Source organism: Marmota marmota, unplaced genomic scaffold (assembly GCF_001458135.2).
Source record: "Marmota marmota marmota unplaced genomic scaffold, marMar, whole genome shotgun sequence".
In the NCBI taxonomy this organism is placed as follows: Eukaryota; Metazoa; Chordata; class Mammalia; order Rodentia; family Sciuridae; genus Marmota; species Marmota marmota.
In genome coordinates this window covers 34,324,348-34,337,088 of record NW_025999900.1, presented here as the reverse complement: position 1 = coordinate 34,337,088, position 12,741 = coordinate 34,324,348, and the positions used below count along the sequence as shown (strand labels likewise).

Sequence of the window (12,741 nt, the reverse complement as noted above, 5' to 3'; positions counted from 1 at the left end):
TTATTAATTCTCTCAGAAACCCAGGAGGGAGATCATTTCAACCCACTTGGCAGAAATGGAGGCTGAAGTCTTGAACATAGAATTTATAGCTGGTGAGGACTTTATTCATCATCTACTCCACATCCTTGTTTGCAGATGAAGAGTTTGGTCTGTGGCAGCAATAATAATTACTATGTGGTGGCAATAATTACTATGTGTTTAGCAGTTTACAGTTCATAATGCGCCTTTATATTCAGCAAATATTTATTGAACTAGGATGGAGACTAAGACCTGGGGACATAGTGGCCATGGAGATCTTGAGCACACTTGAGCTCTCTGTACTCCCACCACTGGCTGGGGGACCCTCTAGCATCCTTGTTACCACTTATTCTCTGTAAAATAGAAAGTCCTCTTGGACAGAGCCAAGACTCCTATCACGTTTGTCTCCTGGGCTCAACTCTGGACCACAGGCATCATCTCCACAGCTGATCTCAAAGCATTTGCCCTCCTCTGGGCTGTTGCCTACATAAACCCAGACTTTCTTGAAGGAGGAATTCCATTTTGAGGCTTTGGGAAAGAAAAAGAAATCAACCCCAAACCTCATCTCCCCCTTTACCCCAACGCACCCTGAAATAAATAAATAAATAAATAAATAAGACGTGAAAGGAGTGGTTGGAGCGTGGGGAAGGCGACGGGTTCCTTGCAGCGGGGTAAGTCCTAATGGAAAAGCACTGAAAGCACTTTCCCGCTGGGCCTCGGGAGAGCAAGGGGGCAGAGAATAGTAGACAGTAGTATGGTACACAGAACAAGGTGATTCCATTTTTAAGGAACAGTTTGGCAAATGTTCAAATGCTTTGCAAAGGGTCAAATGTGAATCTAAGAAGGTCACCTTGCTGGGCNCGTGCTCTGGGCTGCCCCAATCAACAGCTCCACCTAGAATATGGGAAGACCAGAAACACAAGAGTTCAGATTTCAAAACTATTTCACTATTTCCGTCCACCATGAAAATGTTCCAGATACCCATTTGGGCATCTGACAAGTTTCCCAGAACACCCCCACCCCTTACCCAGATGGGACACAGACCCATGTCGCCAGATTATTGTTTAGGTCAGTACATTTTGGCCCACCCTACCTATAGCCTGTGTCTTCTTACCCACTACTCTTATCCATCCTGTTTCTTTATCCCACAGGACTTTGCTAGATGCCAGCTCCTCAAGAATCTGAAATACAGATGTATGTGAAACACTAATGGCTGGCAATTGTAAAATGTGTAACCCTTGCTTCCCAGGCCTACATTTAAATATTTACATTTTTAGCCATCATTCCTCATATACCCCAAAACATAACTAAGGATAGAATGTTTAAGAATGATGTACTTGGCCCGGTGTGGTGGCATGTCCCTGTAATCCCACCTGTAATCTCAGAGGCTGGGGAGGCTGAGGCAGGAGGATAGCAAGTTCAAAGCCAGCCTCAGCAACTTAGTGAGCCCTAAGCAACTAAATATTTTGTATTTTATTTAGAGACCCTGTCTCTAAATAAAATACAAAATAGGGCTGGGGATGTGGCTCAGTGGTTAAATGCCCCTGGGTTAAATCCCCAGTACCCCCCCCCAAAAAAAAAAAAAAGAAAAAGATGCCTCTAGTAAAGGAGATTTTGGAGGATAGGGTAGCTCTCCAGTAAGACCCTCAAAGCACAGACACAGCTGCTACAGCAGCACACCAGCTTATTTTTCTCCCCTCAGTCCGCACTGGGTATGAGGCCTGTCACCAGGGTGGGGCAGGAACTAAGGCTGTTCCTGGGAACCAAGGCTGAGGGACAAAATCATAATAAAACGAGCTAAGCATGTCCACCTGCATGGTATTGACAGTGCCATTAGGCCTATGTTACACCTAATAGAAACACTAAGGGCCAAGCACGGTGGCCCACACCTGTAATCCCAGCAGCTCGGGAGGCTGAGGCAGGAGGATCGTGAGTTCAAAGTCATCCTCAGCCTCAGCAACTAAGTGAGGACCTAAGCAACTCAGTGAGACTCTGTCTCTAAATAAAATACAAAATAGATGATGTGGCTCAGTGATGGAGTGCCCCTAAGTTCAATCCCTGGTACCCCCCAAAAAAGAAGCACCAAGTCATTCAAAGAGAGATCTGGAATCCAAACCCAAGCAGAGCCCATCCTTTCAGCTTCCTCCCCTGTACAGGCCTTAATAGTCTTTGTCTCTTTCTGCCCACAGGATTGGCCTAGCCATTGCCCGGCGCCTGGCCCAGGATGGGGCCCATGTGGTTATCAGCAGCCGGAAGCAGCAGAACGTGGACAAGGCCATGAACATACTGCAGGGGGAGGGGCTGAGCGTGACTGGCACCGTGTGCCATGTGGGGAAGGCCGAGGACCGGGAGCGGTTGGTGGCTATGGTGAGCAGCAGGGATATGGGCACCAAGCCAGGAGATGGCAGAAGGAAGCCAGGCTGAGCCTCCATTTGTGTTTTCCTAGCTAGTATTGGTGAGATCCAACATAGTGCTGTTAACATAACATGCATTTCATATGCCTGTACTGGTCCACTAACACATTTTATTGTGTGCCTTTCTGCTGTCTATATCCTGAAGTCTGAGAACCATCCCATCCCAGAGAATCCAAAAACTACTCTAATGCTTCAACTCTGCCTCATCTCTTGGGTACTCCCCAAAAAATCCATTCGGCCTCATTATCTAGTAGTTTTCAATGTAATGGTACAGATGAGAAGGGTCAATATAAATATAATCACAAAATTAATGTTCTCACCCATGAACTAATAAACAATCCCCTGTTCTCCAATTTATAGAGTCTCTGGGAACTCATCAGAGGCAGCCTACCATGTTTCAGCTGTCTACTATGTACCACTTACTGTGTTCAAAACCTTACAACCTGACAACAACCCACACAAGGGAAGAACTGTTCCTCCTGTTTACAGAGACTGATTCAGATAGGTGGAGCCACTTCCCAAGTTTCCACAGCCAGTAGAGAAAGAGTTGTGATTCAACTCTGACTTCCTTTTTTGGCTGCCTATGAACTATCAGGCACTTCCTCATTGGCATAGAGCGAGGCTTTAGGTATCCATATGGACTTTAGTCTCAAAGAAAGTGCTAAGCCAACAACAGGGTTGGTACTTGATGCCAGCCTTCCAACTGCACAAGAAAATATGGACCATCAGGCTCCTCTCCCCTCAAGCCTTGGGGCACATGCTTTATTTCACAGAGTGAATGAGAGAACCTATGGGAAGGTACAGGATTGTACTAACAGACTGGAAGGTTAGCAGATATAATTTGGGTAATTTTCTTAGAAACTGAGAACCTTAAACAATAGTAGACAGTAGTATGGTACACAGAACAAGGTGATTCCATTTTTAAGGAACAGTTTGGCAAATGTTCAAATGCTTTGCAAAGGGTCAAATGTGAATCTAAGAAGGTCACCTTGCTGGGCATAGACTACTGGACAGAGCCTAACACTGGGGCCTTGATACTGAGGGTAGAGGAGACTGGGCCATTAATGACCAACCATTTGAAATGTATATAGTTGGGGAGAGGAGGGTGTTTGTTTGTTTCTTTGTTGTTTTGTTTTGTTTTGAAGTATCAGGGTTCGAACCCAGGGCCTCACACAATTTAAGAATTTTGTTTGTTTGTTTTTACAATATAATATTTTAATGTCAAAGTCCTGTTGGGAATACATCCTCTGGCACCCATCAGGTCTACTTAACAAATCCTTCAGCCCTGGCCCAGAAGTGGGGCTTGAGCTAGACCTTGATAAATGAGTGGGAGTAGACAGAAGTCTGAGAACCATCCCATCCCAGAGAATGAGCAGGGATGGGGTGCCAGATGACCCTGCATAAACGAGCAGACAGCCAAGAAGGGAATGAAAGGGATGGGGAACACTGTCAGTACACAGCAGAGAGCACAGGCTCAGGAGTACAGATTCCCAAAGGGGTTTAGATGTCCGTGTAGGAAATAAGAAACCATGTGAGGCTTTAAGCAAGATAAAAATGATTATTGAAGAAGGATAATCTGACAGTGGTGGGAGGAATAAATAGAGAAGACCCTGAGCCAAGGACATTAGTGGTGGTGGATCACCCAAGAAAACTTTAGTGGAACCAAACAATATTTTCCCAAACATATGTCAAGAAATGAGAAATAAGAGAAAAATCAAAACCAACTTTCTGGGAGTTTGCATGGATATTGTCAGGATAGAGAATGATAGGATAATTGTCAGCAATTTGAGATGTGTTCTGCCTGTTGCCAGCTGTTACCATGTGATGAGAAAAGCTGCTGCCCTGAGGATGGTTACTACTGGTGGCCTCCTAATTACACCGCAAAGCTTTCCAATGGTGTGCCGGTGAGCAGACACCAGATTAATAGTAGCTTCTCTGCTTGATTATACTTTTTCTAAAAAGAAAAATACCTGTCAAAATACAGACAATTCCTAGCCACTTTAGAATAGTGATCACACAATGTAGAGCAAGACTTAGAAGACAACCCGATGGTCGTAGGTAACGTCCTCATTCATCTTTGCTGTTTCTGTCATTGTTCAATCAAAGCCCAGCCTTCTCCCCCTCTGTGTTGACAGGCCTGGAAGGGGAGGAAGACAGGGTGCACAGCAGAGTGATTCTAGTGCAATCTCCCATCCTCTCACCCTCCCAGACAGGCACACACAGAGCACAGCACACACACGTATCACTTAGCAACATCTGTGCTTTCCTTCTCACAGGTCCATACACAGCGTTGAGGCAGGTGACTGGGGCTTCAAGCCACAGCACCAAAATTTAGAGAGTATAAGAAAGTATTGGTACTGGTTTTAAAAGATTATGTGACTTTAAATTTTGTTAAATCTCCATGTTGACAGCTCAGGCACTCCTTTAGCAGCAAAGAAACAACTAAGCTTAGCACCTAGTTAGCAAGAATAATTAGTTAAAAGGAGAAACTAGCAGATGGTGTACATTGTTAATAATACCCCTAGTGTGCCAAATCTGAGGCACAAAGTTGATTGAGGGCCCATTTAGTGCTACTTGCCCAAGGCATCAAAATTGCCAGTACTGAGCAAATGCAAAGTCTGGTTTCAGGGTAGCTCAGTATTGAAAACCCTTGTTGGCAGGTTCTCCTTGGCCATTTGTTACTCTAGCACGTGCCTCTCCACCTACTTACCACTTATTAAGAAGATATTTCCCTTTCTTGGCTTTCCCAGTTTAAACCTCAATTTCTGCCTTGAATTTCCCATGTCTCCAGTCCAGAAAGATGAGAGAGAAATGGCATCAAAGTTGAATGAGGAGCTCCTTTAAATCCAGGCTGGTTTAAACCCATCCTTTAAACCCATCCTAACTCTCCTAGGCAGCTGGTTTCATAATCTCAAGTCACTTTCAGAGGGTTCTTATAAATTAGCTTTGTGCTATAAAATAGGAGACAGGCCTCAGTTCTGCCACCACCAAGTAGTTTTGTCCCCTGAGCAAATCAAATCCCTTTACCTTTCCTAAACATGGAATGATCTGACCTCCTGTTCTTAGCAGACCCTAATGTGTCATTACTGAGTTGTACAGTCACTTGAAGAAGTCTCAGGAGTTCCCGGAGAGGGGTCCTCAACTCTGGGCAGTGGGGTTCTTGACAAATGTTGCAGATATGAATTTAAGGACGTGTCAGTTAGAAGCATAGAGATTTATATAGGAAAGTCATGAATGTACATTCCAGGGAGAATGTGGGCATTTTGGGAGTGAGAGATGCTTTTGGGATTCTTGGGCTCTTCTTTGTGAGAGATGGGCATGTGAGAATGCTATCAGTCTAGTGATCACAAGATAGTTTATGTGGTCTCACAATTTCAGAATCTTTAGGCTGACATGGTCTCCATTTCCTGATCAGTAGAGAACATTGGAAAGTACCCTAGGTTACAGGTTTCTTAAAATATCGTATCTCTCTTTGTTTAATCTGTTTATTACATGTGCTAATTAACAGTGCATAAGGTAATTTTCATAAGTGGGTGAATTTACAGTAAGTCTAATGCTTACAGATTCCCAGAAATTTGGGAGTGATAGGCCTGGGAGAGAGAAATGATGTGGGAAGTGACAGGTCTAAGAGGAAAAGTATGGCTTCCAGATTAAAGTTATATTTTTCTTGTCCTTCCTTTGGTCTCCTTTCTATCTTTCTTTTATATTTCTTCTATCCTACCTTAATATGATATTGAAAAATTAACTTCCCTGGATCTCAGTTACATATGGAGTTATACCTCCACCAGAGGACACTGGGCTAGATGATCAAAGGCCCCTGCAGTGGTAACTTTCCACGGGAAAGCTATTTAAACAGCTTCTCCATTCAGGTAAGAGTGGACAGCTTTACTCTGAGATAATGGCAGCTCATTCAAGGAGAATGGACAGCAAGCACTGGGGGAAATGGGGCTAGAGCTTACTGTGAAGTGGAGGGGTGTAGAAACAGATTTTGAGGTGAGGGTCGAGAATGAAAGAGCTCCCAAAGAGAAAGTATAAAGGCTAGAGTAAAGGGTTATGGACACTTTTAGAAGAGAACAGACAGGCTGGAAACACTGTAAAAGAAATAAGACAACCTTAACTGGTTAACAGCAGAGCTTAGGGTAACTTTGGAGAGAAAATGTTTCAAGGAAAAGAGATCATTTTGAGGACTGGGACTGTGGCTCAGTGGTAGAGCACTTGCCTAGCACATGTGAGGCACTGGGTTCAATTCTCAGCACCACATAGAAATAATGAATAGAATAAAGGTCCACCAACATCTAAAAAATAATATTTCTAAAAAAGAGATCATTTTGACAACTGTTCTAAGAAGAAATTTCTTATCAACATTGGTAAATTCACTTCCCTTACTAACCTGCAGCCCTAACCAGACAGACCTTCCTTCACTCCCTAGGCTGTGAAACTTCATGGGGGTATTGATATTCTGGTCTCCAATGCTGCTGTCAACCCTTTCATTGGAAGCCTGATGGATGCTACTGAGGAAGTGTGGGACAAGGTGAGAGAGCATAAAGCAGCAGGGGTCAGTCAAAAAACATTCAGCACAAACTTGGTCTGTTTTTAGATGCCTTTGTCAAGTGCCACATAAATGTGATATGCCACACACCTGGCATGCACCTTGTAAAGGGCAAATAAGGGGGTGGCTTCCTCTATCCTGTTATTCTTTTTCATTTCTGCTTTGAGGCTCTTTGGTTGTTGTTGTTTTGTTTTTCAGTCCTGTGGGCCTTATGGCAAGGTGAGGGTTCTACCACTGAACCACACTCCCAGCTCATCTCAGTTTTATCTTCTTCCATTTGCTCTGTGCTGGCCACCTTCTCTTTCCCTTCCCCAGCTCTCTCTCCAAGCATACTTAGCCACGTCTTTCTTCCTGGTTTATTTCGAACAGAGACATGGCAGCTAAAAGGCCAACAACTTATACACCCACCCATCTCTTTTCAGCTGCCAAAAAAGAATGCTTTTTCATTAGTTGAAAATGTTAATAGCTGTTAGTTAAATGAAATACCGATTCTGGTGAAATGACCAGAGTTTCTGCTGTTTTATATCAGGGAAAGATCTGGAGTTTTTTGTTTTGTTTTTTCTTTAATATTTTGTCCCTTAGTTGTTGGTAGATCTTTATTTTATTTACTTATACATGGTGCTGAGAATCAAACCCAGTGCCCCACACATGCTAGGCAAGTGCACTTCCACTGAGCCACAGTCCCAGCCATTGTTTTTTCTTCTTAATTGCAGTATTAAGAAAATCTGAGATCCAGATTTCTAAATCCAAGTGCTAGAATATTTGTTTTTATGTGAACATGTACGATTGCATCATGCTCATATTTTACACACCTACATCCTCTAATTATAAAACTTCAATTAAAATATTTAACTTAATTTACTAAGACAAACATTTCCACATGATTTGAAATGCTAAATTTCTTATGATCTCCTCTGGTTTTGTTTTTTTACTCAGATATAATTTCTCAACAGCAAAGTATAAGAAACTAAAATATTATAATTTATCAACTTTGCACGCACATAAAGACCAAAGTGCGAAAATGTTCCTCAGTGAGCCAGATCCTGATGTTGATATTCTTTAAAGAAACATCTTTCAGGGCTGGTGATGTAGCTCAAGCGGTAGCGCACTCGCCTGGCATGCGTGTGGCCCAGGTTCGATCCTCAGCACCACATACAAACAAAGATGTTGTGTCTGCCGAAAACTAAAAATAAATATTTAAAAAAAAAAATCTTTCATGAAGTCTAAATAGAGACCACATGAAAATCAGCTTTTAATCACATAGTCTTTCTTTTTAGTTTATATATTTTTAATATAATGGCGCATCACACCTAAATGCAATGATTGATCCTTAATTATACTCTTAATTTTTAAAAAATCTTTGTTTTGGGACTGGGATTGTGGCTCAGCGGTAGAGTGCTTGCCTAGCACCGGCGGGACCCGGGTTCGATCCTCAGCACCACATAAAAAATAAAGGCATTGTGTTGAGTCCATCTACACCTAAGAAATTTAAAAAAAAAAAAAATCTTTGTTTTATTTATTTATTTTATGTGGTGCTGAGGATTGAACCCAGTGCCTCATGCATGCAAGGCAAGCTCTTTACCACTGAGCCACAACCCCAGCCCCTATACTCTGAAATTTTTTAAGAAAGAAATTTGGGGGACATTTGGGAAAAGTTTATTACGGGCAATGCAATAAATGAAATGTATTATTGTTAAATTTCTCAAGTATGATAATGAATTGTGGTTGTGCAAAAGAATCTTCTTATTCTTTAGCAATGTGTTTTAAAGTATCTAGGGATAGAGCATTATCATGTCTGTAGCTTACCTTCATTGGTTCATTTTTTAAAAAACTATGGATACATAGAAAAGGGAAATGGAGCAAGATGTGAACAATGGGTGAATTCAGGTGAGGGACAGCTGGATATTCACTACACTTCTATTTCAACTTTTTATAAGATTGAAAATTTTCAGAATAAGAAACTGGCTTAGGGGCATAGGAGAGAAATGTCCCAGGAGTGTTTAGAACACTGTAAGCAAGATCATACATTTGCTTTAAATTTGGGATGTGGGTGTTTTGATTGTAGCCTGTGCTTCCCCAAAAAGTACTTCCTCATGATCCCACTTTCCGATAAATGACCAGCCAGACAGTCCATCTTGGAGGGCCAAGAGCAATCCACTCCCTGCACCCAGAAGCCAGAAGAGTGCTAAAACTACCCTGTGCTGCCCACTCTAAGGCAGGTCCAGGAGGCGATCGAATTCCAGACTCTCCCTACTTTGAAGAAACATAGAAAACCCAGCTCAAATCCAAAGCAGCCTGGAGAGTTTTCACTCATTCTGAGCCAAATCACACTTGGCTAGTTAGAAAGGATTAACTCTCTCCATTCTTCCACACTTGAACATAGCTGAATGAGCTGGTAAGAAGGACCTCCCCCTAAGCCCAGGGTTCTTCCCTTGTCAGGTCCAGGTAAATGATCCCTGAAGTCTCTACCAGCTCTAACCAGCAGAGCCAGGTGCCCACTGTGCCTACTCATCATCTGCTCCTCCATGTCCTTCTCATGCTATCTCCCCTTCTTTCCATTTCAGGTTCTGGATGTTAATGTGAAGGCTACAGCCCTGATGACAAAGGCAGTGGTGCCAGAGATGGAGAAGCGAGGGTACCATAAGTGAGAGGGAGCCTGGGTGAGATGGGGCCCTCCACAGGCAGACGGCAGTGGTTTATGCCAGGAAGATGTCAGTTTTCTTTTTTTTCCAGAAGTGGCTCAGTGGTGATTGTGGCTTCCATAGGAGCTTTCACTCCGTTTCCTGTAAGAACCCCTTTGCCTGCCACATTCCTCCCACTCTCCATCCCAAGTCTTTCCATTTCTCCAGTTCCCCTAAAGTATGTGTCCCCTTTCAGAATCACACCACCACACCCCTTCCCACAAAATAAATGACTTGCCTCCTGAACTCTAACCTAGAGGTAGAAACAAGATGGTTTCCTCCTACCGTCCTTTACAAAAGATGCCTCATTAACTGCTGCCCTTGATGTCAAATGAGAACCAAGAATGACCTGGAAACTAAGAGACCACCTGTTCTCTTCTCTCCCCAGGGCCTGGGTCCTTATAATGTTAGTAAAACAGCCTTGTTGGGCCTTACCAAGAACCTGGCCTTAGAGCTGGCCCCAAAGAACATTAGAGTGAATTGCCTGGCACCTGGACTCATCAGGACCAATTTCAGCAGTGTGGTGAGGAAGGGGAGCTCCGCATCTCCCTGGGACCCCTGGAAGGGCATTCATCTTTTTGGATAGGGAAACTCAGTACCTGAATCCTGAGCTATCACCCATTTCCATACCTCCTTCCTAGGCTTTTCTATATTCCCTCTTTATACCAGCCACCTTCCCCAGACCAGAGTCCCCCACACTCCTTTCCTGAGCTGTAGTAATTCTGACTCTACTCATACTGTTTCATGTCTTCTGAAGTTGATGAGAACTGGTGAGACCCAGCAAGATGCCTCCCTAACTCCTGAAAAGAATGAAACAGAGAAGGGCAGTGGGGAGTTGGGAGCCAAGAAGGAACTGGAAATGAAAGGGGGCATCTCTCCATCCTTCCTCCCCACTGACATGGGAACAGACAGTTCCTTTCCCTCACTGCCCCTCAGTTTCCTCTTACCATAAACAGATTCCCCTTTTTCCTGCAGTTGTGGAAAGACAAGGAAAGAGAGGACAGAATGAAAGAATTCATGCATATCAGAAGGTAAGCTGTCAGAGAGGACTAGGAGGGATAAAGATGAAAAGTTCTGTCCCAAAAAAGTTCTGTCACAGCCCATAGCTTACCACCTCACTCCCATAAGGAACACGGGCATCCCCTCCTCTGCCTCCCAAACTTCTCAATTTCATAAACTCTACTCTTCCAGTGGTCTGGCCAACAAGGCTGCTGTTTCCACTGCAAAAAAAAAAAAAAAAAAAAGCAGAGGCATTAGGGTTTCAGCAGAGTGGAGCTCTAGGACAGGTCCTCCTCTTTACTGTCTACCTCCACCCCTGGGCATTCATAGAGACTAGAAACCAAAATCAAAACTGAGACTATTGTAGTTCTTCTTGAATAAAAAGTCACATTTCCAAAGCTCAGGTTGGTGATCCCACAATCCAAATAAAAGAAATGAAGAGCTTTACTAAGGCTCAAACTCCTCTTCCCTAGGGGGCTGGCTGAAGTATTCAGACACCTTTGTTGGGTTCCCTTTCTTAAGTGACCTGCCTCTCTCCACCTTCTGGCTTCTGGGCACTCTTGTCTTTAGCATCTCCAGTGTGACCCCTCAAGGACAAATGCCAGCAATACCTACCTCTTTACTGGTCTAAACATCCCAGAATCCCTCAAGTTCTTCCAAAGCCATTCTGATATGGCTTTGGAAAAAAAATTTTTTTTTTCCCATACTGGGAATTGAATCTAGGGGCACTTTACCACTGAACTATACCCCCCAGCCCTTTTATTTTGAGATAGGGTTTCACTACAATGCCCAAGCTGGTCTCCAACTTGTGATCCTCTCACTTCAGCCTCCCAAGTTGCTGGAATTATAGACAGCCCTGGCTTAGGGAGTTTTTTAAACTTCAGTGGCTCAGACCTATTGCCCAGAGATTCTTCTTTAATTGATCCATGGTGGTGCCTACAAATCTTTTTTCTTTCTTCATTTATTTGTTGTTGTCATTGTTTTGCCTCCCAAATGATTGCAATGTACAGGTAGCTCAGAGAACCACAATCCAAGCCTTCTGGGTTTGAGTTACTTACTCTACCCACCTCAAGAGTATTCTACAGCAGTTTAAGTGTTTCCTAACTATGAGATCATTCATACAAACAATGAGAATTAGCACATTCTTACAAAGCAAACTAGACTTTAAGGGACAAAAATAGACTTGAAAAAGTCCTGAAGTGCTTATAAATGGAATCATTTTAAACCACTATTTAACTTTGGATTTTGGTGTCCTGAGCTCTCTAAGAAACAGAATGTCTATTATTTAAATATAATGTGTAATGGTTTTTTTCAGAGTATAGTTGTTATATTTATACTAAATCATAATGGTAATTATAATTTTACAATTATGAAATGGTAACCCTATTTAATAAGCAGAAAGCTTGTACACTCTTTCTGAAAAATCAACTGGTAATTCTTCTTTAAGCAAATTTCATTTCCTGTGGGCCAGGTGAGGGGGGCCTGGCCTGTTTGATTTTTACTTCCTTCCTTGTTCTCCTGTTCCCCAGATTAGGCAAGCCTGAGGACTGTGCAGGCATCGTGTCTTTCTTGTGTTCGGAGGACGCTAGTTATATCACTGGGGAGACAGTAGTAGTTGGAGGAGGAACCCCATCCCGCCTCTGAGGAACAGAAGGCAGCCCACTAGGGCAGAGGTTAGTTCCAGCTCCTGGGGGCCATTCCAGCATTCTTCTGCTGACCTTTCCCACCTCTGCCCATCTTATTGCTCATCGCGCAAAATCTCTTCGGCCCTGTGATAAGGTCCAGCCTTGCCTGCTGTCAAGATGTGGTCTGATGAGGATTCCCACCGTTGCTGTGGTGTGGATAAGGCTTGCCTTGAAAACACTGTGAACCTGAGAAGGCTGTGTCTACCTTGACAAAGACCAACAAGTATTCCCCACCACCACCACTCCCCACCCTATCCCGGGAATTTGAAGGTAGATGGGGGGAGGGGGAGAAGGAACCTGGAGTGGAAGGAGCAGGGCTGGAAATTAACAACTTGCAAATGAGGTGCAAATAAAATGCATATGATCGCGTTGCTCTGAATCAGCGTGTTCATTTC

General features: G+C 43.3%; 1 protein-coding gene and 1 long non-coding RNA gene across 7 annotated transcripts in view; one reads left to right on the top strand and one right to left on the bottom strand.

Annotated features, from left to right (window-relative positions):
* LOC125615267 overlaps positions 1 to 12,741 on the bottom strand; it is a 93,362-nt gene that overhangs the window by 59,755 nt on the left and 20,866 nt on the right. Inside the window, exon 3 of the long non-coding RNA XR_007345851.1 lies at positions 10,774 to 10,882. This is a non-coding gene — a long non-coding RNA (uncharacterized LOC125615267). The remainder of the gene's footprint in view (positions 1 to 10,773; positions 10,883 to 12,741) is intronic.
* On the top strand, positions 2,173 to 12,725 carry LOC107147895 (dehydrogenase/reductase SDR family member 4-like). Of its 6 annotated transcripts, none has more exons than XM_048798790.1 (8): positions 2,174 to 2,385; positions 6,862 to 6,963; positions 9,546 to 9,625; positions 9,715 to 9,766; positions 10,051 to 10,185; positions 10,638 to 10,693; positions 12,191 to 12,334; positions 12,441 to 12,725. In XM_048798790.1, the coding sequence occupies exons 1-7, from the start codon at positions 2,296 to 2,298 to the stop codon at positions 12,303 to 12,305; spliced, it is 630 nt and encodes a 209-aa protein (XP_048654747.1). In that variant the 5' UTR covers positions 2,174 to 2,295; the 3' UTR covers positions 12,306 to 12,334; positions 12,441 to 12,725. The 6 variants fall into 6 exon arrangements, with proteins under 6 accessions (XP_048654748.1, XP_048654747.1, XP_048654746.1 ...); XM_048798789.1 differs by having other exon boundaries at positions 9,691 to 9,766; XM_015492501.2 differs by having other exon boundaries at positions 2,175 to 2,385; positions 9,546 to 9,616.

What these genes read in the sequence shown, in the direction of transcription:
- LOC107147895 (XM_048798789.1), top strand. Translation starts at nt 2,296, where the DNA reads ATGAACATACTGCAGGGGGAGGGGCTGAGCGTGACTGGCACCGTGTGC. An exon ending in CTGAGGAAGTGTGGGACAAG is followed by an intron (nt 6,964 to 9,545) that starts GTGAGAGAGCAT and finishes TTTCCATTTCAG; the next exon opens with GTTCTGGATGTTAATGTGAA. An exon ending in GAATTCATGCATATCAGAAG is followed by an intron (nt 10,694 to 12,190) that starts GTAAGCTGTCAG and finishes CCTGTTCCCCAG; the next exon opens with ATTAGGCAAGCCTGAGGACT.